Source organism: Acanthochromis polyacanthus, chromosome 23, assembly GCF_021347895.1.
Source record: "Acanthochromis polyacanthus isolate Apoly-LR-REF ecotype Palm Island chromosome 23, KAUST_Apoly_ChrSc, whole genome shotgun sequence".
NCBI lineage: Eukaryota > Metazoa > Chordata > Actinopteri > Pomacentridae > Acanthochromis > Acanthochromis polyacanthus.
In genome coordinates this window covers 13,605,142-13,631,164 of record NC_067135.1, presented here as the reverse complement: position 1 = coordinate 13,631,164, position 26,023 = coordinate 13,605,142, and the positions used below count along the sequence as shown (strand labels likewise).

Genomic DNA, 26,023 nt, shown 5'->3' with positions numbered 1-26,023 from the left:
AATTTTTCATTTGTTTCCTTGCTTGTCCCGTCAGTAAGCGCGAACAGAAGTTCAGCCAAAAAGTCCTTGAATTTTTATCATGTGACTATTGGTTACAGCCAAGGCCCTAATAGCTTCACAGCAGACAGGAGGACCACAAATTTTAGTCAGAATGCTACTAAAGCAAAGGGTTTACTTTCATCATTTTTTTTTTAAAAAAAAGGTGATTTTTAATTACATATTACTTTTGATTTTTCTTCCTAGATTTGCTCACACTTCCTGATGGAATGACACGTTAGAGAGCAAAAACACTTTTAGAAGGTTGAAAATCTGATTGGCAGTTAAACTGAGTCATTTTGACTTCTTTTTTTAAGATAACACAGCTTTCAGTTAGTTTTTAGACATGAACCAGAGTGGTTGGTTGGTTGACTTTGATCTGTTGGTGGCTCTGCAGGAGAAGTCAGTGGATCGCCAGAGTGAGTTTGTCCCCTGAGCACCATCCATACCAAATTTCTGGGTAATCCAACTGCTTGTTGTCAGGATAAATATTTAAAAATTCAAGGAATTCAGCAAAGCCACCTCCAACCTCTGGGGATCATGAATGCTGGAGTTGCATGGTAATCTATGTTTCAGTCAGAGAGACATTTTTGTCTGATCATCTGTTGACCAACCCTAAAGTCACACCATCAGCAGGGTTAGCAAAACTGCTAATATTGGTGGTTTCCTTAAAATGTAAATTAAACAATTTGATCACATTTATGTTGCTACTTAACATTTCTAGAGGTAAAACAATGACAGATATGGCATTAGCGTGGTAAAACTCACTTGGTACTTTCCAGTGTGACACCATTTTAAAAGAAAAGTTCACTGATAAGAAAAATGGTGTGATTTTCCAGAGAAGAAACGGTTGAAGCAAGTGTGAACCATTGTCTATTTCCAGACAGGGTTCATCTGTAAACACGCCATTACCTTGACGTTGGTCAGGAATCAAAGTTTCCATTGCATGCAGTGCACAGACCACTGGTGCAGAGACATGAGTTGCTTGTATGCTACCAGTAATTTCTCTCTTTTCTTTTCCTCACATTCACACTTGCGACCAGCAAAACCACTTCCACTGCTAACTGCTCAAACACTGCAGTCGTCACAGAAGTTAAGGTTCTTGTTGAAGAGCCATTCCTTTATCATAAAGACCTCAAGTCAGAAAGATTTTTACAAAGTGTTGTCAATAAATATAAAATGAGTGATTACAGAAATATCAAGACCCTTTAAGTCTGATTTAGTTGATGCACCTTTGGCTCCGGTTACAGCATTGAGTCTGTGTAGACTGGTCTCAAACAGCCTGAACATCTGTTTAACGTAATTTGACTCCATTTTTCTTTTTAAAACTGCTCAAAGTATATCAGTTCGTATGATTGGATTGAGGCCTTGACTTAACATTAGCCACTCCAGTACATTCCCCATGTGCAGCTTTAGCTTTATGCTCTGGTTCATTGTATTTGTGGAGAATAAATCTTGTCCCAAGTCACAGCTCTCTTGCAGGCTACAGTAGCTTGCCCTCCAGGATTTCCCTACACTTTATTGCATTCATCTTACCTTCCACTTTTGCCGAGAATCATCATCATATCATGATGCCGCCACCACCATGCTTCACATGATGCTGCTGCTGCTGCTTGTGATGTTCAGTGTTTGATGCCTGTCAAACCTAACGATTAGTTTTATGGCCAAAAAGCTCAATTTTTGCTTTCAAGAACCTCCTTCCAGCTGACTTCAGAGTCTTCCACATTGCTTCTGGTGAACTCTTGTCTTAACTTAACATGAGCTTTTTTCAGTATTTCTCTCTCAGAACAGGCAACAGCTGTGTGAACCGTCTTCTCCGGTCTCAGCTCCTTCAGAGGTGTCATAGGTGTCTTGGTGACCTCTTTCTTGCACAGTCTCTCAGTTTTTGAGGACACAGGTGTCTTTAGACTACAATCACTGAGACACATTCACTGCACTCATGATCTCCACTAACAGCGACTTTAGCATCAACTGGATTCACTTGTGCTGAATTAGGTGAGTCATTTTAAAGGGGGTGTATACTTAATCAATCAATTTTTTACATTTTACGTTTTTAATTAATAAACAGTGCTTTGTAGAAATCTGCATACACTTTGACTGTTTTCATGGAGAGAAAAAAACTTCCCGAGGGGGTGAACATGTTTCACAGGTACTGTAGATTTCACAATAGGCCCCCACATCGCAGATTCACTTCCTGTTTGCCATTCAGGTTGAATGGGTCACAACAGAACAGGTAGGCCACTGTGGTCACACATCCTGTTTTTAAAGGAGCACACAAATGATTTTTGGCCACAATTAGCAGAATGCACGGCACTGGCCTTTATCTTGATGCTGGCTAGCTCATAGCTCACTTCCTTCTGTTAACAAGTACACAAGACATCACACGAGCGGGAAGATGTACGATTATAGGCCTCGTTGTGCAAGCACAGACACATGCACTGCAGAGCAAAGTGGATGGAAATGCAGATCTTTATTTTAATAAGTAGCACTTCACAGCAATACTGTTTTGTTTTATTCTTCACATTCTAGACTAATTTAAACCAGTTCTGCTTCAGACCAGAATTATTTTCTGATTGACCGAGACATTTTGTTTGCCTGACAGACAGCAATAGTCTGACTCTCTTGATGTGGACTGTGGTTATAGGTCTACCATGTGTTACCATGTTCAAAGTCCCCTTCACTGGGAAACAACAGCAAACATCTGGGCAGCAACTTACATGGTGAAATTCTCAAATTTGCAAAGACTTGGATCATAAAATAAAGCAGCTGTGCTTTTTTTTTTTCAGGGAAATTATTCCTTTTTAATCGCAGTGCTTCCACCGAAATATTTCCACCATCACTACCAATTCCATCCATCCATCATCTATACAACGCTTCATCCTCATTAAGGTCATAGGGTCCTGGAGTCTGTCCCAGCTGACTTAGGGTGAAGGCAGGGGACACCCAGGACAGGTCGCCAGTCTGTCACAGGGCTACATATAGAGACAAACAATCACACTCACATTCACACCTAGGGTTAATTTCGACTTACCAGTTAACCACAGCATGTTTTTGGACTGTGGGAGGAAGCCGGAGTACCCAGAGAAACCCACGCATGCACAGGGAGAACATGCAAACTCCATGCAGAAAGATCCCAGGAAGGCCTAGACACGAACCGAGGATCTTCTAGCTGTGAGGCGACAGTTCTAACCACCCAAGCCCACTGTGCAGCCCCGTCACTACCTATTCACACCACTTAATTGGATGCATGGCTGGAGGATAGAAATTTGGATTTACTGATTTTAAAAAGCCTTTTTGTTTGCAGCCATTATTTTTGATGGGTTGGGTTGACATAATAATACTAGTTAATGCATCAACTTGTTGAAGTAAATTATTTAAATTGACATAATAACCTAATTTATCTTCACGTTGAGGTCAATATTTCAAATCCCCTGAACAATGGAGCAATTTTTAAAATTTGCCGGCTTGACTATGTTGGAAAAGCACATATCCCTGACTCAGTGTAGTTTGTTGATCAAACATAATTTCATTAAAGGTTGTCATAACTAAAAAAAAGGGCTGCACAGTACTGTAGTGGTTTCTGCCTTGCAGCAAGAAGTTCCCTGGTTCGAATCTCGGGGTGGGCCTGGGATCTTTCTGCATGGAGTTTGCATGTTCTCCCTGAGTATGCGTGGGTTTCCTCCGGGTACTCTGGCTTCCTCCCACAGTCCAAAAATATGCTGAGATTAATTGATAACTCTAAATTGTCCGTAGGTGTGAATGTGAGTGTGATTGTTTGTCTGTATATGTAGCCCTGAGACAGACTGGCGACCTGTCCAGGGTGTCCCCTGCCTTCGCCTGAGTCAGCTGGGATAGACTCCAGCAACCCCGCGACCCTAGTGAGGATAAAGCGGTGTATAGAGAATGGATGGATAACTTAAAAAGACAAGTGCACACTGTTGCATGCATTATTGTCTACAAGCACACAAGAGATTTACTCCTCATAGGTGCAGCCAGATCATTCTATGCCGTGCTGTGTCTGTGTGAGACAGCAGTCCAGATTAGAACAACATTGTGTTGTTTTCTTTGCACAAACATGCGCACAAAAGTTACCACAACATTGCTGGTGATGCGGTGGTGGTAGGAAGGAACAGGGGTGTGACTTGAGGTGACAAACATTCGCAGATAAAATAGCACATTGTGACTTCTTCTGTGCAACATGAGGAGTAGTGTCACACTCTTCCCTACTAGAAGATCCATCCAGGAACTTTTCTGAAAAATGTCTCCTCCATTTTGGCTGGAGCCCATGCATCCTTCATCAGTCCTCTCCAGCAGAATGCTACTTCCTACTGAGTATTCAAATCTTTGCGTGCTACTCCCGAGAGTATTCTTGTTCTATGACTTGATTTCATTTCAGGGGCATGCTACTATTATGAAACAGCTGTGTGTGGTGAAACCGCACACAGCCCACAGGGAAGAGTGAAGGCCAGGAGTGCTTTCTCTCATAGCATTGTTCAAACTGTTTGCCAGTTTGAACAATATTCATTTTAGGATCTCTTCATGTAATATCTGATGACAGGATGTGGCTGAGCCCTTCCTGCTGAAAGGTCATTAGAATTAGAATTGTGTCGCAGATCTTCTCACCTGTTACAGATGTTTGTGTTCGCGCTTACATTGTTTGAAGCGCTCACTTAGTTCAGAGGTGACCTGAGTCGATATAATAAAAGCAAATAGTCACATGAGGCACATATTATTTTAGTCACACTTGGTTGTGGTACAATCTAACTGCACTTAAATGTAATTTAGCCAAAAATAGTCTGATATTCAGCTTTCATTCTGAATATAATTCACCTATGTTGTTTCTCATGCGCCTACTTTTATCTCACTGTACATCAGGCCAGTTCAGAGCACTTCTTTTGCTTCTGCATTGAAACCTCCCCCACTCCACCCTCACAGCGCTGCACACAGCTCAGCAGGCTAGAAGAGGAAGCAGACGTTGCTTCTCTCTCCACAGAGATGGTTGCTGGTGGCCTTCGTCGCCCGTGCTGCTTCTTGGCATGCGTTGTTGTGCTACTACTCGGGATCTGCCTCCACGGTAAGCGCACCTCTGCTCCCTGATCTATGGGTGTTCACTGTTCTGAGTAGCATTTGTTGGCCTCATGCACTTTGATATTTAAGATACAACTTGTAGGTTACGATTGCAGAATTGTCTGGATATGTGCGTGTCCACTCAGGAAATGACACGTTCCTTGGTGAAGAAGTCCTATATTTCCCTTGTGTGTGGTTAAAGGCGTTAAAGCTATAATAGCAAAAAGCTAATTTGATAACTGACATTAAAGTCAAGGCACCGGTTCTTCAATGTTCAACTTTCTTCAGGGATTTTTTCACCTGACAAAGCAAGAAAAAGTGTTTAATGGTGGCAAACATTTACTAAAAAGGTGTTTTCCTTACTTGTGTGTAAGCGTGTGAATCGACAAGCGGTTGCATTTTTAGTTCTACATTTATGCAGCTTTGCTTTGCATTTTTGACAGACGCGTGTGTCAGCAGATTTCCTGCTGCATCTGCCGGGAAACACACTTGAAGCCAGTGAGGGATGGTTCATCCTTTCTCTTCCTGTTCCCAGTTCCTGTCTTTAAAAAGCTAGTTATATCATTATACCACATAATCCCACTTTATTCTGCTTGGTTGTACTATCTATAATGTAGATGCTTTGAAAGGAATGAGGGGTGTGGATCTTCTGAGAATCATTGCAGAAGTAGCAGAGAGGAGTTGAAATCTCACTTCAGCTCTTGATAGACACAAGTCGCCAGTGTTTGAAGTTAGTGAATATTTAATGACTTCGCTCTTAGAGACGTCTGTTTATTAATAGTTGTGTGACTCTTCATTTTAACAGAAGTGATCCACAGCGTGTAATTCTCACTTCTATTTCCATTGTAATTAGAGTCCTGGATGTTTTTGTTATGTTCAGAGAGAATGTAAAGGATGAGCAACCTTTAAACACTTTAGTAATCATAATAATCATAACAAAAATAGCAATAATAGCAATAACAACAATAATAATAATTAAGCATTTTTGCGTAAATGTGTCGAACATTTAAGTTGATAAAAATCTGCTTTTATCACAGAATATTAGTTTGATTTTTTTTCCCTGAACAAGTTAATATCACAGATACATCAGTGTCTAACAGAACAGTTCAATTGTTGTTCCTGCAGATCTAATATAGACAAAGCGGTCAATTGTTTTATTATTTACAGTAGGAGAACCATTAATGAACTCAAAAATTGTCATTTTTAAATTATGGGGTAAGGTCCAAATAATGGGCTGCTGGCACGTTCTCTGTTATTTATTGAATTTACTTAACATTTGCAGTTTTTATACTGTAGTCGTACTATTACAAAGCAGAAAATGTCCTATTTTTACTGTAGATACACCATGTTTGTGAACGATTTACAAGATTTATAGAAAAATTTAATACATTTACAATTGAAACTACATTAAAAAGTATAAATCATTAATTTTTTAAATTTATTTTTTTTACTGTGGATAACAACAGGTTTTTTATTTATGGAATAAAGCCCAGATAATGAGCTGCCAGCGCTTTCTGTGTTATAAAATGCATTTACTTGACATTTACAGACTTTATATTATAGTTATGCACACAAATACCAGATAGTTTCTTATATTTCCAAAATGTTATACAAAATGTACTATAGATATGTGATTATAAAGCAGAAATTGCCTTGTTTTTACAAACAAAAAAACAACTAAAAAAAATATAAAGGAACATAATATAAAAAGAGGGGCTGCACAGTGGATTGGTGGTCTTGCAGCTAGAAGATCCTCTCTTTCTGCATTGAGTTTGCATGTTCTCACTGTGCATACGTGGGTTTTCTCCAGGCTCTCTGGCTTCCTCCCACAGTCCACAAATATGCTGAGGTTAATTGATGACTCTAAATGAGAGAGGTGTGAATGTGGGTGTGATTGTTTGCCTCTGTGTGCAGCACTGTGATAGACTGGTGACCTGACCAGGCTGTCCCCTAGACTCCATAGACTCCAGCCCCTCCGTGACCCTGATGAGGACTAAACGGTGTATAGATAAAGGATTAATGGATAATTTTAAAAAAACAACATATAGCTGCTTTAGAGACATTATATACTTTTTTTTCATTTTTAAAATACAAATCTATAAAAATTTTCTGTTCTCTAATTATGGGACAAAATCCAGACAATGAACTACCAGCAGTTTTTCTGTTACTTTATGGGTTTGTTTGTGTAGTGTAGGATTCACATAGAAATTGAGTGTTGCGCGCTAAACAAAACGCGTGTGGTCGACTTGACAACAGAAACAGAATCATTTCCTGACTCCTCACCACCACCAGCAGCGCTGACCGAAAGTGATAAGCACAGAACGCAGTCAGTGTCAGTGCTGTCTTTGGCACTGAGGTCAGACTGTGGTTGCAGCACCTTCTTTTTGAGAAATGACATCGCTTTGCTCCTCATGAAGAAGCACAAGAACTTTCAGTTGAATGTAGGCTCAGTTGACTCTCAGGACACTTAGATTTTACATCGAGCCGCTGACTCTTTGTTTCCAAAATTTAAGTTCAAATGGCTGACTGTAAATAAAATCTTATTTTCTAATTTTTATTGTGTTTCTTTAAGTATGTGTGTTGTTCTCATCCTTTAACCTGATTATTTTATTTGACATTAACAAATGCATTTTCCATACTAGACCTATAGGGGTTTTGATTGCAGCTAATTTAGTCCTTTGTATTTTTTAAAATAAATTTTAAACTCTGTTCTTTGCTTGTATGTTTCAGATGTGGAGGCTTCCAATAAGAAAAGTGTCATTCATAAGAAAGTTGGAGATACTGTGGAGCTTTCATCAGATTTACCGACTGAAGGTGTCACTGAGGCGAATTGGAGATATGGAGATTTAACAGTTGCAGACAAAAATGGGGATGCTTCTAATAAACATCATTTTAAGGACAGATTAGACTTCAACCAAACAAGCTTTAGCTTAACAGTGAGAAAACTGACGCTTCAAGATTCAGGGATTTCAGTTTTGTTTCAGAGGTGAACTACCAGCAAAGAGCAACAGTCGTCATCACTCTCCAAGTTCATGGTAAGACACCACATTTTTTTAACCTAATAACTGTTAATAAAATTATAAATTATTATCAATTAGATCTATCTAGTCAATTCATTTAGAGCAGATTTTACAATACTGGTAGCTGAGAGAACTGAACACATGAGGTTGTCTTCTTTTGTTTGTGTTTTCTGTGCTCTCTTTGCTACCATCATTCTGTTTTCTAATGCTTTGTCGAATATGCCATCTTGTGATGTGTGAGTCTGTATCAGTCAGGATCTCTGAATCTCTTTTGATTTTTGGCTGATGAATGCTCAGCACATTTACAGTCGTGAACAAAAGTTTGCATACACTTGTAAAGAACATGCATAGTATGGGAGTCTTAAGCTTCCAGTGATTCCTATAGCTGAATTTTCTATGATGGAATCTTTGAAACAATCATGCTTTCATAGATTTATAGCAGGTCTTCTGGAAATATGACAAAATCTGCTGGGTTAAAAATATCCATACAGCAATGCCAATATTTAGTTAAATGTTCCTTTGCCCTTTATCACCTCAGTTAGATGCTTTTGGTAACGTCTGCTTGCATCTTTGACCCTCCTCTTGACAAAACTGGTACAGTTAAACCGTTGTCTCTCTGACACAGACTTGCTTCTTCATCAGTCCAGTGTGAAGCACCAGATCCACTGACATTAAAACAGCCCCAGAGCATCATACTGCCACCACCATGCTTGATGATAGGTTAGGTATTCTTGAGGTTAAAGGCCTCACCTTCTCTCCTCCAAACTTCTCCTTTTTTTTTTAACAGCAGCTTGTAATTGATTACAGACCAACTTTTTGGTGACTCTTGGTTGACTCTTGACCATCCTGACTAGTGTCAAATGACAGTTTGTGTTTTCGTCCTGATTGTGGCAGCATGAACTTTATACTTGCTTTGATGATGTTAGGATGTGTGGCTCCAAGTGACTTTCTTCTCTTCATCTTTGCTGAGCGCTTCACATTTTCCTTCTGTAGTGTTTGTGACTGAGTCTAATGAGTGTATCAAATGGACTCTAATTAAATTGTCCCAAAGTCAGAAGCTGTACTCACTCATAATCACTCACAAGAAGAGGCCATGTCACTGAGATAATCTGATAAACACAACTGTCTACATCACAAAACGGATAATTCAAGTTGACGTACGTATATTTTTGACCCAGCAGAACTCGTCATATTTTCAGACAACCTAAAATAAAGCTTTGAATGAGCCAAAGTGTATGATTGTTTTTTTAGGACAAAAACACATTGTTTCAGTGATTTCATCATTGTACATTTTGAGTTAAAGGAGTCGCTGAAGACTGCAATGATACACATGGTCTTTGCAAATGTGTGCAAACTTTTGTTCACAACATTAGTCTGAGCTGTAATGCTGAAGGTAACTCTTTCTTTCTCTTTGTTTTCTCATTAGAACCCATAACTCAGGAGCCTGTTGTGAAAAAAATCAATTCCACCCACAATGCCTTGAATAAATCCTGTACAATTTTGCTGGAGTGCAGCACCTCTTCTGACAGCACTGTCACCTACACATGGAGTGTGGGGAGCCAAACCCGGACTGGACCCAAACTGCATCATGTCTTCAAGGAGGACGATGGAGAGACCACATTCACCTGCACAGTTTCCAACTCTGTCAGTGAGGAGTCTGCATCTGCAAAATTTGAATGTAACAATGATACTTCCTTACCCGAAAAGCCACAAGATAAAGGTACGTGTAGAGAAATGTCTGTCATAATTTAGTGTTATTGTGACATTATCTTGTTTATGCTTAGATATGTTTTAAAATCTCTCTGTACTCTGTGTAGCATGACATTTGATAGTGTGACACTTTCAGTTTAGAAAGTCTCAAGTACTTCTACATCTGCCCATTCCAGTTGTGAGGTAAAGCTATATTTACTATAGATTCAGTGTTATGAAAAGCCATCATGTCAATTACAAATAGCTCTACCTTCTCATAAGTGAAGATACTTTAATTTTCCTTTTTTGTAAGATCTCAGAAAAGTTATTCCAATCAAAAGAGCAAACTAATGCTGAGAAAGTCAGTGGCATTGTACTCTCTTATATTATCTTATACTAAATATTACATATATTAATGGTTTGCCACACAAGATCAATCAAATATAAATCATTGTGATAATGTAGATGAAGGTAGAAACTCATTTGACACATCCATGACCAATGATTTGCTGTCACAGTTGAAGTTTGTTTTTCTGCCATATTAGATACATTTTAAAATTTAATTTGATGTTGTTAATCTTATTAACATAATAGGATCCTTCGCAGGGATGAAATTTATCCTCATCCTGAGTGTGGCTGGAGGCTGTTGTTTGATGATTGTCATTGGTGTTGGTGTGGCTGTGTACGTTTGCCACTGCAAAGAGAGACAAACTGGTAAGAAACTTCTGAATATGTGACACTTTCAACTAAAAAGCATCACTACAATACACTGACAATTTGCTGTAATATTAACACTCTACTTGACATTTTGCTTGTGTCATCAGGCAGTGACATAAATGACCTCACTGTGTATGCTGATATCACTGATGTTGCGATTGAAGATGTAAGTATGCCTATACATATATAAATATATAAAATGGTGCTTTGTCCACCTAAATATTCATAGTGGAATGACATGTGTTTGAAAGGAAATCATGGACAGATTATTAAACAGGCCTTCTGGGCATCCAAGGTCCAAAAAGGTTCCATGGTTGAACACAAAAAGTGATAGAATGGCTACAACTAGATGCAAAATATGACCTTAGATATACAAAATAGCTACAAAGTGACTCAAAACAGCCTGAATGTGTCACACAATGACCAAAATTGGATAATCAACCACATTGAGACATACAATTAACAAAAGGGCATAAAAATGATCACAAAGGGGCAACAAATAAATGCTAAACAACCTAAACATAGTACAAAATGACCACAAAGAGACATAGAATGGATACAAAGAAATGCAAATCATCCAAAATGTGACACTAAGTGGACAAAGTTGGACTAACAAATATATATACATGACTACAATGAGACAAGAAAGTGAGAACAAATACACAAAATGGCAACAAAGAAATACAAAATGATCACAATGAGACACAGACTGTCTCAAATGTGAAACAAAAGGATCTCAAGGAGGCACTAAACTAATCTACAAAGAGATGCAACAAGACCAAAACGGCCAAACAACCATAAAGATACGCAAACTGACCACAAAGAGACACAAAATTAACAAGCTGAAGCATGACACGGCCAGAATGGGACCACAAAATGATCTTAAACAGACAAAATGGCAACAAGGAGATGCAAAATGACCAAAATGGGACACAAGAAATATAAAATAACCGAAACACAATACAAAGTAACTAAAATATGACACACGATGAACTCAAAGAGATACCAAATGTGTATATAGAGATGCAAAGTTGACCAAAATAAGACACAAACTATCTCAAAATGTGACACAAAAGGACCTTGTACATACAAAAGGCTAAAAAGTGATGCAAAACAACCAAAATGTGGCACAAAATGACTAACATTCGACCTACAACCACAAAGACACAAAATTTGCAATATGAAACACAACCGCACCAAAGTGACCACAAAGAGACAAAATGGCAACAAAGAGATGCAAAATAACTCAAATGTGGCACAAAATGACCATAAAGAGATGTAAAATAACAACATTTGGGCAAACAATCAGAAAAAGAAACAATCTGAAGCATAAAATTACTGTAAAGAGATGCAAAATGACCAAAACAAGGCACAGCATATCCAAAATCTGACACAAAATAACTTGAATGAGACACAAAATAACCTTAGAGACATCGTGCTGACAATCTGAAACAAAAAATGACCACAAAGTAACAAAACGAAATGTAAAATGATTAAAATCAGGGACACAAGAGATGCAAAATGAGACACAAAATGTCCAAAATGTGACACAAATGAACACAAATGTGACTTCAATGACCTCAAAGAGACACCAAATGTGTACAAAGAGATTCAAAATGACTGTAATATGACACAGAACAACAAAAATTGAACAAACATATAAACGGATACAGACACAGTGTTCTATAATAACTTTTACTTCACTGTTTCTCTTTGCCTGTCTGTGGAATGCCTCCACATGTGAACTTCCAGAGGACCATGAAGCCTTGCTCAGTGTATGAAACCATTGACAACAGAACCAACACAGCTCCACCTGGGGTAAGAGCAAAACTTAGTGGATTTAGGATGTGACGGTTGCAGATTATAATGCCAATTTTCCAGCTTTAGCTGCTGTTCATAGCAGAAAGAGTAACACTGTAGCAGCAAATCTCCTAAAATTGAGCAGAAGTGTATTTTGTTGTTTTTATTGGCTGTCGTTTATAGATAAGACTTTATGAGATCCTCAGAAGTGAAATTATCCAATCTTTTTCATATGGAACAGCGTTTTAGAAATGAATTTGATTATGACACTGATGGTTTTGTTTTATTTCTTCACCTCATTTGTATCACACATTTAGCCCCAAACTGTGTACGACAAGATCCAGTTCAGTCGTGTGAGGAAACCGTCTGTGTCGCCCTATCAAGACGTCATCTAGATGCTGTGTAGCTTTTTTCAAGCGTTGCTCAGAGCAAGGTGACAATGTGCAGCACAAGAAAATTCAAGGATAATATGATAGAGAAAATGTGAAAGAGCTTCTTTTTTCTATTGCATCATAGCTTTTTGAGACTGTAAGCTATACAATGCCATTTTATTTACATTACTGTACATTCTGTAAATACAGAGGTTATATTTTTAAATGTATTGTTCGTACTCTTGCATTTACTGTCAACTGTGCATTATTGTTACCCAGCTGAGTCGACAGCTAATAAAGGCCGGATTTTAAAATGCTGCTCTGTGCTTTGACTGGATTTTTCATACAATTGCATTTCAGTAAAAGGGTCGTTCCACAATCGGAGTCAACCTTCTCTTTTACTATTTTCTGCTCCATGTTCATCAGTAACAATGATAAACTGTCAAAGGTTTGATTCGCTTAGCTTACACATCAGCGGTACCATTTCATTCCATGTTTTATTTGTTGTTTATTTGTTAGCAACTTTCTGCTTCAACTTTAAACTAAATTTCCTTCTCTAAGCCAGCCCTCTGGACTTCCAGTAAGCTGTGTTCCTATTGGCTGTCCAGGTGGCTGCTTGGTGTTATCAGGAACACCCGAGCAGCTCAGTGTCTTCCTGCTTTATGTCTGCAGTCAAACATTTCCTCTGCTTCTCTTCACTGAACTGGGTTCGGCTCCGTTGCTTTAGTTTGTTCTTTAGGCGTTGGCTTGCAGCTTCCAGCAGTAAAATCGTCTTTAATGTGTTTCTTGGGGTGTTTTAGGGCTTTGTACTGGATAGTTGTCTAGGTAAATGTGGTTCTTTAGCCACAGTTGGCACATGGTGATAGTGTGTGCAGTGATTAGTGGATTTGGTGCAGCTGAGTTGTGTCTTTTTCTTGGCTGTAGTGAGTCTTCAGAGATTTTTGGTCAGACACAGGCTCAGTCCCAAACCGCCCCCTACACACTATCCCTACACACTACCCCTCTGTTTGCGCGTTCCACGGAGTGTCCTCCATATTAAGGGCCGTCCCAAACCGTGTAGTGCGGAGGGGGAGTGGACTGTTCAGTCCTGAAATAGTGAGTCTGCATCGATGCTCACTCTCGACAACTTTTTCAGGAAGTGCAACGTCGAAATGGAGGAGGAAACAACATATCGATGTAAGTTCCACATGCGTCCATTATTTCTCCCACGCCTTTTTCACACTGACAGAACATCACAAAAAGAGTGGTGTAAAAAGATAAAACAAAAGAAACAAATCTTCTTCTCTGCTGACGTTTGATTTAATTGTTCACCCCCTGACACCTTACAATTTGAACACAACAGACAGAATTCATTTATTCATTCATTTGTTGGATTTGAAATGCATTTGAAATAGATTGGGCTATTCCTAAGCACCTTGGCATCATAGTCAGACCCTGGATAACCCACAAATATGTCCAGGAATCTCCCCGTGGCGTCACAAACTGCTTGCAGCTGGATGGAGTAGAACAGTTTGTAGTTCAGGTAGTCTCCGGATGTGGCATCCGTCCAGAGCGCCAGCGACCCTGCCAAACACTGGACTTTGTCCCAGGCGGCGGAAACCACGTGGAATATTTGCTCAATCAATCAATTCAGCTCATCTGCCGAGGGCAAGGAGATCATGGCACCCACCTTTGCCTTAATCTCACCGGCAACCTTTTGGATGACCCGGTGCATAGTGGACTTCGGCATCCCAAACGCACAAGCCACCACAGACAGGGAAAGGCCATGTGCCAGGCTGTACAGGAATGCTAGGACCTCCAGCTCCTGACCCCAGCCGTGGTCCCGAGGACTCCGAATTAATCTAATTAGAAGGGCAACAGACTGTCGGGTGAGTCTGAAATCTCTCTTCAGGCAGGCGTCTGGATTGCTGTACAGCCGCAGGAGAGGCACAGCTGGATTAAGCTGTACATACAGTATGGTGCCTTCCTGGGAAGAGAAAAGACTATTGTTTTGTCTGGATATAGAAATATCAGTTTGATCAGTAACTCCATCTTCTCACATTTTGTCATCATCACGTAAATGACTTACAGTAAACCATTTTGTTACGTGAGCACAGGTTGTCATGATCAGTTGCAATCGTGGTAGACACTTTATGCATCACAGTAATTAGCTGATATGATAATAATTTGGTGATGCAGCCTATGTGCATATTTCATGTGATATTTCAGGTTTTGTGTAACTAACGGAAGTCGTATTTTACAGTTAAGTGTATTCCCTCAGAGTTTTGTAGCATCACATTATGTCACTTTTACGAAATACACAGATGACACTGCAATGGAACATTTACCTCTTGCTGATGCAGCAGTGCTAACAAACGAAGACGCTTTCGTCTTCTGGAAGCAGCAGCGATCCTTGTTAGTTGCAACCTGTGCCACATTGCTACAGCCATGCACAGTAGGCATCTTTGTGTTACCATGGCGATGACGTCTTCCGTTTTCCAGTGATTCGACAGGGCGTCCCATTCCTGACGATCGTATTTATACCCTCCCCCTTCAATAAAAGTGCCCTCCACAGCTGCGAGTGTGACTTCATTTGGAGTGTAACTCGGTAGTGGAGGGGGAGTGTGTAGGGGGCGGTTTGGGACTGAGCCTATGTTTTGTTTCATCCGACAACATCAGGTTGCTCCTCAGACTGTCCAGGAGCTCAGCGATGCCCTGGTTCCAGTTCTGGGAGGAGATACCCCAGGACACCATCTGTCGTCTCATTCAGAGCTTGTCCCGGCATCGTCAGTCATGCATACAAGCACATGGAGGCTATAAAAACTACTGAATATCATTTTCAGTTCCTGCCACATGAGTTTTTCACTTTGATTTTGGGGTGTCTTGAATTTAGCCCTCCTGGGGGGTTGATAATTTTCATTTCCATCAAAAAATGTGTCATCTTTTCATTCCTAACACATTATCCAGTCCATATCAATGTAAATATCCAGTTAATTTTTTCTCCACATTTGAAATACAATATGTTTTCAAAGTGTTCCTTTAAATTTTTGAGCAGTGTGAAAAACCAGACTCGTAAACAAATTATCAACATAATAGAGCAGCTGATCGAAGCGATCAACAATGGAGATTTCCTTCACTCCAGACCGTGAAAAACACTATCGGGCAGTTTTCCTTGAAAAAAAAAATCATCATGAATTTTGTCCAAAAAAGCGCCATAGGTATGTCGAAAAAACATGCCATTTTTTCAACATGTCGTAAAAACATGACATATGATGAAATAATGTGAAGTAGATCATGAAAAACACTATGGGGAAATTTTCTTTGAAAAAAATCTTCATGAATTTAGTCCAAGTACACATCATAACAGGACGACTGTACGGCTCAATGGGGTAAGCAGGTGAACAATAAATAGGGGTTTGTCTCTGATGCAGTGGCCTGGGTTCGATTCCTGCTCGTGGTCCTTTGCTGCGTGTCTTTCTTCCATTCTTCTCCTATTTCCTGTCTCTCTCTCACGTTGTCTATCAAAAAAAGAAGCTATAAAAAAATCACGTCATAGTATAGTATGTCAAAAAAAATGCCATTTTTTCAACATGTCGTAAAACATGCTATATGATGAAATAATGTAAAGAAGGCCGTGAAAAACACTATTGGGAAGTTTTCTTTGAAAAAAAAAATCATCATGAATTTTGTCCAAAAAAGCACCATATTATAGTATGTCGAAAAAAATGGCATTTTTTCAACATGTCATAAAAACATGCCATATGATGAAATAACGTACACAAGAGGCCATGAAAAACACTATAGAGCAGTTTTCTTTGAAAAAAAATTATCATGAATTTTGTCCAAAAAAATGCCATTTTTTCAACATGCCGTAAAAACATACCATATGATGAAATAACGTACAGGAGGCCATGAAAAACACTATAGAGCAGTTTTCTTTGGAAAAAAATCATCATGAATTTCGTCCAAAAAAATACCATTTTTTCAACATGCCGTAAAAACATGACAAATGATGAAATAATGTAAAGTAGGCCGTGAAAAACACGATAGAGCATTTTAAAAAAAATTAAAAATCATCATGAATTTTGTCCAAAAAATGCCATAGTATAGTATGTCAAAAAAAAATGCCATTTTTTCAACATGTCGTAAAAGCATGCCATATGATAAAATAATGCACAGGAGGCCGTGAAAAAAAACTGTAGAGCAATTTGCGTTGAAAAAAAATTATCATGAATTTTGTCCAAACAAACATCAGAGTGGGGTACCTGTATAGCTCAACGGGTTAAGCAAGTGAACCACATACAGGGGCTGGTGTACGATGCAGCGGCATGGGTTCAATTCCCGCTTGCGGCCCTTTGTCTGCATGTTGTAAAAACATGCCATACGATGAAATAATGTACAGTATGCTTTGAAAAACACCGCAGAGCAGTTTCCTTTGGAAAAAAAACCATCATGAGTTTTGTCCAAAAAAGCGCCATAGTATAGTATGTTGAAAAAAATGCCATTTTTTCAACATGCCATAAAAACATGCCTTATGATGAAATAATGTAAAGTAGTCTGTGAAAAACACTATCGGACAGTTTTCTTTGAAAAGAAAATCATCATGAATTTTGTCCAAAAAATCACCATAGAATAGTATGTCGGAAAAAAATGCCACTTTTTTTAACATGTCGAAAAAACATGCCATATAATAAAATAATGTACAGGAGGCCGTGAAAAACACTATCAGGTTAGTTTCCTTTGAAAAAATATTATCATGAATTTTGTCAAAAAAAACGCCATAGTATAGTATGTCGAAAAAATGCCGTTTTTTTAAACATGCCGTAAAAACATGCCATATGATAAAATAATGTAAAGTAGTTCGTGAAAAACACTGTAGAGCAGTTTTCTTTGAAAAGAAAATCATCATGAATTTTGTCCAAAAAATCACCATAGTATAGTATGTCGAAAAAAAATGCCATTTTTTTTTAACATGACGTAAAAACATGCCATATGATGAAAGAATGGAAAGTAGGCCGTGAAAAACACTATCAGGCAGTTTTCTTTGAAAAAAATTATTATGAATTTTGTCCAAACAAACATCAGAGCAGGGTACCTGTATAGCTCAATGGGTTAAGCAGGTGAACCACATACCGGGGCTGGTGTACGATGCAGCGACATGGGCTCGATTCCTGCTTGTGGCCCTTTGTCTGCATGTTGTTAAAACATGCCATATGATCAAATAATGAGAAGTTGGCCATGAAAAACACTGTCGAGCAGTTTCCCTTGAAAAAAAATTATCATGAATTCTGTTGAAAAAAATGCCGTTTTTTAAACATGCCGTAAAAACATTCCATATGATAAATAATGTAAAGTAGGCCGTGAAAAACACTGTCAGGCAGTTTTCTTTGAAAAAAAAATTATCATGAATTTTGTCCAAAAAAACGCCATAGTATAGTATGTCGAAAAATAATGCCATTTTTTTCAACATGTCCTAAAAACATGCCATATGATAAAATAATGCACAGGAGGCCGTGAAAAACACTATCAGGCAATTTTCTTTGAAAAAAAATTATCATGAATTTTGTCCAAACAAGCATCAGAGCAGGGTACCTGTATAGCTCAACGGGTTAAGCAGGTGAACCACATACAGGGGCTGGTGTACGATGCAGCGGCATGGGTTTGATTCCCGCTTGCGGCCCTTTGCTTGTATCTTGTAGAAACATTCCATATGATCAAATAATGTACAGGAGGCTTTGAAAAACACTGTAGAGCAGTTTCCTTTGGAAAAAAATAATCATCATGAATTTTGTCCAAAAAAGCGCCATAGTATAGTATCTCGAAAAAAATGGCATTTTTTTTAACATGCCATAAAAACATGCCTTATGATGAAATAATGTAAAGTAGTCCGTGAAAAACACTATCGGACGGTTTTCTTTGAAAAGAAAATCATCATGAATTTTGTCCAAAAAAACGCCATAGTATAGTATGTCGAAAAAAATGCCATTTTTTCAACATGCCATAAAAACATGCCTTATGATGAAATAATGTAAAGTAGTCCGTGAAAAACACTATCGGACAGTTTTCTTTGAAAAGAAAATCATCATGAATTTTGTCCAAAAAATCACCATAGAATAGTATGTCGGAAAAAAATGCCACTTTTTTTAACATGTCGTAAAAACATGCCATATAATAAAATAATGTACAGGAGGCCGTGAAAAACACTATCAGGTTAGTTTCCTTTGAAAAAATATTATCATGAATTTTGTCAAAAAAAACGCCATAGTATGTCAAAAAAATGCCGTTTTTTAAACATGCCGTAAAAACATGCCATATGATAAAATAATGTAAAGTAGTTCGTGAAAAACACTGTAGAGCAGTTTTCTTTGAAAAGAAAATCATCATGAATTTTGTCCAAAAAATCACCATAGTATAGTATGTCGAAAAAAAATGCCATTTTTTTTAACATGACGTAAAAACATGCCATATGATGAAAGAATGGAAAGTCGGCCGTGAAAAACACTATCAGGCAGTTTTCTTTGAAAAAAAATTATTATGAATTTTGTCCAAACAAACATTAGAGCAGGGTACCTGTATAGCTCAACGGGTTAAGCAGGTGAACCACATACAGGGGCTGGTGTACGATGCAGCGACATGGGTTCGATTCCTGCTTGTGGCCCTTTGTCTGCATGTTGTTAAAACATGCCATATGATCAAACAATGAAAAGTTGGCCATGAAAAACACTGTCGAGCAGTTTCCCTTGAAAAAAAATTATCATGAATTCTGTCGAAAAAAAATGCCGTTTTTTAAACATGCCGTAAAAACATTCCATATGATAAAATAATGTAAAGAATGCCATGAAAAACACTATTGGGCAGTTTTCTTTGAAAAAAAAATCATCATGAATTTTGTCCAAAAAACGCCATAGTATGTCGAAAAAAATGCCGTTTTTTAAACATGCCGTAAAAACATTCCATATGATAAAATAATGTAAAGTAGGCCGTGAAAAACACTACAGAGCAGTTTTCTTTGAAAAAAAAATTATCATGAATTTTGTCCAAAAAAACGCCATAGTATAGTATGTCGAAAAATAATGCCATTTTTTTCAACATGTCCTAAAAACATGCCATATGATAAAATAATGCACAGGAGGCCGTGAAAAACACTATCAGGCAGTTTTCTTTGAAAAAAAATTATTATGAATTTTGTCCAAACAAACATCAGAGCAGGGTACCTGTATAGCTCAATGGGTTAAGGAGGTGAACCACATACTGGGGCTGGTGTACGATGCAGCGGCATGGGTTCGATTCCCGCTTGCGGCTCTTTGCTTGCATGTTGTAAAAACATTCCATATGATCAAATAATGTACAGGAGACTTTGAAAAACACTGTAGAGCAGTTTCCTTTGGAAAAAAATAATCATCATGAATTTTGTCCAAAAAAGCGCCATAGTATAGTATCTCGAAAAAAATGGCATTTTTTTAACATGTCGTAAAAACATGCCATGTGATAAAATAATGTAAAGAATGCCATGAAAAACACTATTGGGCAGTTTTCTTTGAAAAAAAATCATCATGAATTTTGTCCAAAAAAACGCCATAGTATAGTATGTCGAAAAAAATGCCGTTTTTTTAAACATGCCGTAAAAACATGCCATATGATGAAATAATGTACAGGAGGCTGTGAAAAACAGTATCGGGAAGTTTTCTTTGAAAAAAAATCTTCATCAATTTTGTCCAAAAAAGCGCCATAGTATGTTGAAAAAAATGCCATTTTTTCAACATGCCATAAAAACATGCCATATGATGAAATAATGTAAAGTAGTCTGTGAAAAACACTATCGGACAGTTTTCTTTGAAAAGAAAATCATCATGAATTTTGTCCAAAAAATCACCATAGAATAGTATGTCGGAAAAAAATGCCATTTTTTTTAACATGTCGTAAAAACATGCCATATGATGAAAGAATGGAAAGTCGGCCGTGAAAAACACGACAGAGCAGTTTTCTTTGAAAAAAATTATTATGAATTTTGTCCAAACAAACATTAGAGCAGGGTACCTGTATAGCTCAATGGGTTAAGCAGGTGAACCACATACAGGGGCTGGTGTACGACGCAGTGGCCTGGGTTCGATTCCCACTCACGGCCCTCTGTCTGCATGTTACAAAAACATGCCATATGATCAAATAATGAAAAGAAGACGATGAAAAACACTATGGAGCAGTTTCCCTTGAAAAAAAATTATCATGAATTTTGTCAAAAAATGCCGTTTTTTAAACATGACGTAAAAACATTCCATATGATAAAATAATGTAAAGAATGCCATGAAAAACACTATTGGGCAGTTTCCTTTGAAAAAAAAATCATCATGAATTTTGTCCAAAACACGCCATAGTATGTCGAAAAAAATGCCGTTTTTTAAACATGACGTAAAAACATTCCATATGATAAAATAATGCACAGGAGGCCATGAAAAACACTGTAGAGCAGTTTTCTTTGAAAAAAAATCATTATGAATTTTGTCCAAACAAACATCATAGTGGGGTGCCTGTATAGCTCAACGGGTTAAGCAGGTGAACCACATACAGGGGCTGATGTATGATGCAGCAGCATGGGTTTGATTCCCACTCATGGCCCTTTGTCTGCATTTTGTAAAAACATGCCATATGATGAGAAAATTTACAGGAGGCTTTGAAAAACACTGTAGAGCAGTTTCCTTTGAAAAAAAAAAATATCATGAGCTTTGTCCAAAAAAGCGCCATAGTATAGTATGTCAAAAAAATATGCCATTTTTTCAGCATGTCGTAAAAACATGCCATATGATAAAATAATGTACAGGAGGCCGTGAAAAACACTATAAAGGAGTTTTCTTTGAAAAGAATCATCATCATGAACTTTGTCCAAAAAAGGGCCATAGTATAGTATGTTGAAAAAAAAAGACATTTTTTCAATATGCCGTAAAAACATGCCATATGATGAAATAATGTAAAGAAGGCCGTGAAAAACACTGTCAGGCAGTTTTCTTTGAAAAAAAAATCATCATGAATTTTGTCCGAAAAACGCCATGTCGAAAAAAATGCCATTTTTTCAGCATGTCGTAAAAACATGACATATGATGAAATAATGTACAGGAGGCCGTGAAAAACACTATAGAGCAGGTTTTTTTTTTTTTAATTCATCATGGATTTTGTCCCAAAAAAGCGCCATAGTATAGTATGTCGAAAAAAATGCCATTTTTTCAACATGTCATAAAAACATGCCATATGATAAAACAATGTAAAGAAGGCCGTGAAAAACACTGTCAGGCAGTTTTCTTTGAAAAAAATCATCATGAATTTTGTCCAAAAAAACTTCCTTTGTTAACTTTCTGCTTCAACTTTAAACTAAATTTACTTCATTAACCCAGCCCTCTGGACTTCCAGTAAGCTGTGTTCCTATTGGCTGTCAGGTGGCTGCTTGGTGTTATCAGGAACAGCTGAGCAGCTCAGTGTCTTCCTGCTTTATGTCTGCAGTCAAACATTTCCTCTACTTCTCTCACTGAACTTGGTTTGGCTCCATTGCTTTAGTTTGTTCTTTAGGTGTTGGCTTGCAGCTTCCAGCAGTAAAATTGTCTTTAATGTGTTTTTTGGTGTGTTTTAGGGCTTTGTACTGTATAGTTGTCTTTATAAATGTGGTTCTTTAGCCTCGGGTGACTTTGAGAGGCTGTCCGGCCTGTCCGGCCGGCGTTCATAAAGTCCTTCAAATGTCCGGGTTTTTGATCTTGCCTAGCTTGAGCGCGTCACAGACCAGTGTATTTATCATTCACGTTGAATGGTTCCTTTGGAAACACGCTCTGAGAGGCAGAGTTTGAGCCGAACCCCGGAACGTGTATTAATCATTCACAAAGCAGTACAGTGGCGCTCCACACTCACTCACTCCTCGCAGGCTGACAGGCAGGTAGGCACACTGCAAGAGAACACTCGAACCGAAAGAAAATGCCGAAACGCAAATGTCATTTCACTGATGAAATGCGAAAAAGTACCCCTGTTTTCGTCCGGGTCGTGTCAAATGGGAGACAGAATGTACAGTCTGCAAAGCTGGGACTTATGTCTCTGTAGCTAATAAGAAAAGGAAAAAGAAGGAAAAAAAGGACTGTTGACTTGAGGCATTATTTCTATATTTTTTTCATTTGCCATTAGACACATTATTTTGAAGAATGGGCTAACTGAACATTGAAGAATAGGCTACCTCTCTTTTTTTTTTGTTTAATATTTTGAGGCATTATTTCTATTTTTACATAATTGATAATTGGGAGGTTATTTTGAAGAATGGTACTCTACCTCACTTTCCCTAACTAAGGTGTAAGTGTCAGACTTAAGAGAGAGAATTGCTTTAAATTAATAAATATATTATTTATAAAGCAACTGTTTGTGAGTGTTTTGGGCTATTTTTCTGTATATCCAGGTAAAGTGTTCTTTTCTGGGGAATTCAGAATATCTGTTTAACTGAGTTTGAAGCACAGAAAGCCCCCTGACCCACGGAAAACCCCTAAAAATGGGGGGGGGGGGGGGGGGGCTGAAGATTTTTTGTGCGCGCGAGCTGGAAGTATGTCCTCTTTTCAGAGAAACAGAATATGGTCACCCTACTTTAGCCACAGTTAGCACATGGTGCTAATGTGTGCAGTGATTAGTGGATTTGGTGCAGCTGAGTTGTGTCTTTATCTTGGCTGTAGTGAGTCTTTAGATGTTTTTGGTCAGACACATTCTGTATTCTTGTTTGTGAACCAGCGTTGGTTGTCCAGAAGGTAAGAGTTCCTGTCCTGATTCTCTGTTTAAAGAGCTTCTCTGGTAGGCTGCAGGAGATTTTAGCATTTGGGTTGTGCTAGTTTGGTTTTTGTACGGTTTCATTTAGACGACTATCTTGAGGCCCCTCCATGTGGTTTAGTGAGTTTTTCTGGAACAGTTCTACAAAGCAACCTGCAGCAGAGACTTTGAGAGTTTTTAGGAAGTTCTGGAGACCAGACTTTAGAGCAGCACAAACATTTGTCAGCAGTTTGAGCAGGAGAAGGTGAGCTTCAGAGTAGAAATGAGAAGGAAACCTTCTTGACTTGTGTGGTGAGGTCCTGTACCAAGAGTTTGAGCAGGTTGTGAAGAGTCTGTAGTTCTTTGGTCTGAAAGCACCAGAAGAGTCGACTCATTAAAGGAGAAAACAGGAGATATTGTTGGTTCTTCTGTCACTCTGCAGTTTCCTTAGACTGAATATCAAGTTTGTATTTTAAATGATTTACTGTGTGAGCCCAAGAAGACTTCAACAAACTTCCTCCATTCTCTGGACACAACAGATTTCATTGCCATGATAAATCTTTTTTTTTTTTTAATGTTTGAATTTTACTCAGTTTTTTCTTTTTGCTTATTTGTCATCTGTGTGAAAGGTGCTAAACAAATAAAGTTGAATTGATAAACTGAATAATTGACTAATTCATGATTGTGACAACAGAAGTATTTTCATTGTAGTTTAAGAGTTTGTTTCAATTTTAAGGTTGTGGTTAAAATCTTCACAAAAAGATTTAAGAAATAAACTAGATTTAAAAAGCAATTAAATCAAAGGAAAAACCATTTAATACAATAAAAATTTTAAAAAGAAAATGAAATGTTTCTTACAATTAAATTATATTAAACAGACAAAATATTTAATTAGATAAACAGAAGATACAAAACATAATTATGAAATTACAAATTTTTAAACAAAAATATTTAACATTAAAGATGAAATATTTGATGTGATAAAACATTTAAACACAATTAAGAAAAATCTTAAACACTTAAAAAATCTGAAACATGTAATTAGATTATTAAACTTTTAAAAAGACAAAACATTTAATGAAACATGTTTTATTAGAAAATTAAATCTTAAAGACAAAACTTTAAATAGGAATTAAACAGAAAATACAATGAAGCATTTAAAAAGAAAATAAACATTAAAAGGTGGTAAAACATTTAAAAAGAGAAACCTTAAAGATTTAATCGAAAAATTAAACATTGGGAAAGAAACGGAAATTTTTCAAACAAGCCAATAAAACATTTGAAAAAAACAATAAAATATTAAAAAGACAAAACATTTTAAAATCAAATCAGACATTAGAAAGGAATAAAAGGTGAGAAAAGAGCAAAACTAAACATTTAAGAAGAATCAAACTAAAGACAAAACATTTGAAAAGACACCAGTTAGACTTTAGAAGATCAAATTAAACAAAAGAGACAATAAAACGATCAAGAAGAGCAAAAACAGATAAAGGTCTTAAAGCGTTTTCTAGTCTGAAATGAAAACATCAAGTTGTTTCTTCAAATATTTCCTCTTTCTATGTTGTTGGTTTGACTGTGAACAGATTTACTAACAATTCATTTAAGAAAACTGCTTTCTAGATAAAGTCTACTAGTAGTTGAAGGCATTGATCAAACTAATGTTACCTTCTGATCGCCACAAACTTTACTGTTCAGTGAAGAGAATCAAAGTTTGTTCAGGATTTCTAAAGAACCCAAAGGTGAAGGTCTGAGAAGAACTCAGATGGATGTTCTAAATGTGAAATCAAGACTCATGGTCACAAGTTTTAAGGCTTCTGTTAACCACAAAGTTCAAACTAACAGAGAAATACTGAGAAACTTCTAAAACTTCAGTCCTCAGACTGCCTGAAGGTTCAAACTAACAGCCATCTACTCAGGAACTTCTTAAATTTCAGCCCTCAGACTGTCTTAAAGTTCAAACTGACAGAGATTTACTGTGGGACTTAGAAAATTTTAGCCCTCAGGCTACGTTTATATGAGGACCATCTTAACAGAAAACGCAAAAGTGCCATCATGTCATTTCACTAGTGATGGTGACATCGAAGCTTCATGAAGCAATGAACCACTTTGACACATCTGCTTCAAGAATGACACATTGCTTCGAAGCATTTGACACAATCAGAAGAGTGACATCTGCTGGTCCTGTGTCAGAACTGCACCTAAGTGGAAAAAAATGAAAAAGCCTCAGGACTGCTTGTCTCACACTGCTTTGTACTTGCAATAAATGTTTTAAAACGTCATATATGTATGTTTGTGTGCATATATGTGTAGTGTGTTTCTATGAATGAATGTGTGTTGTGTATGAGTGAATCTATGCGTATGTATCTGTGTGTTATTTAATGTATGAAATGCAACTAGATATATCTAAACTAAATTCTAACTAAATGTATACTCTCCATAACTTCTCTCAAAATGACAAATGGCAAATGCACTAGCGTGATCTCCTCCTCTCAAAAACCCACAATTTGAGGAGTGAATCAGACCCCTATGCCTTTTAAGACCTGGACAGATTGAAATGTCCAACCCCTTCAAAGTTCGCACGAAGCA

At 37.6% G+C, this 26,023-nt stretch overlaps 1 protein-coding gene across 1 annotated transcript; it reads left to right on the top strand.

The window, feature by feature from the left end:
* The first annotated feature begins 4,989 nt into the window (after positions 1-4,989).
* Positions 4,990-13,018, top strand: LOC110967505 (SLAM family member 9-like). Its single transcript, XM_051943784.1, is given in 8 exon segments — positions 4,990-5,110; positions 7,834-8,067; positions 8,070-8,138; positions 9,550-9,843; positions 10,407-10,526; positions 10,637-10,695; positions 12,282-12,347; positions 12,647-13,018. Coding segments are annotated over 8 exon segments (999 nt in total). The 5' UTR covers positions 4,990-5,031; the 3' UTR covers positions 12,725-13,018.
* The last annotated feature ends 13,005 nt before the right edge of the window (positions 13,019-26,023 follow it).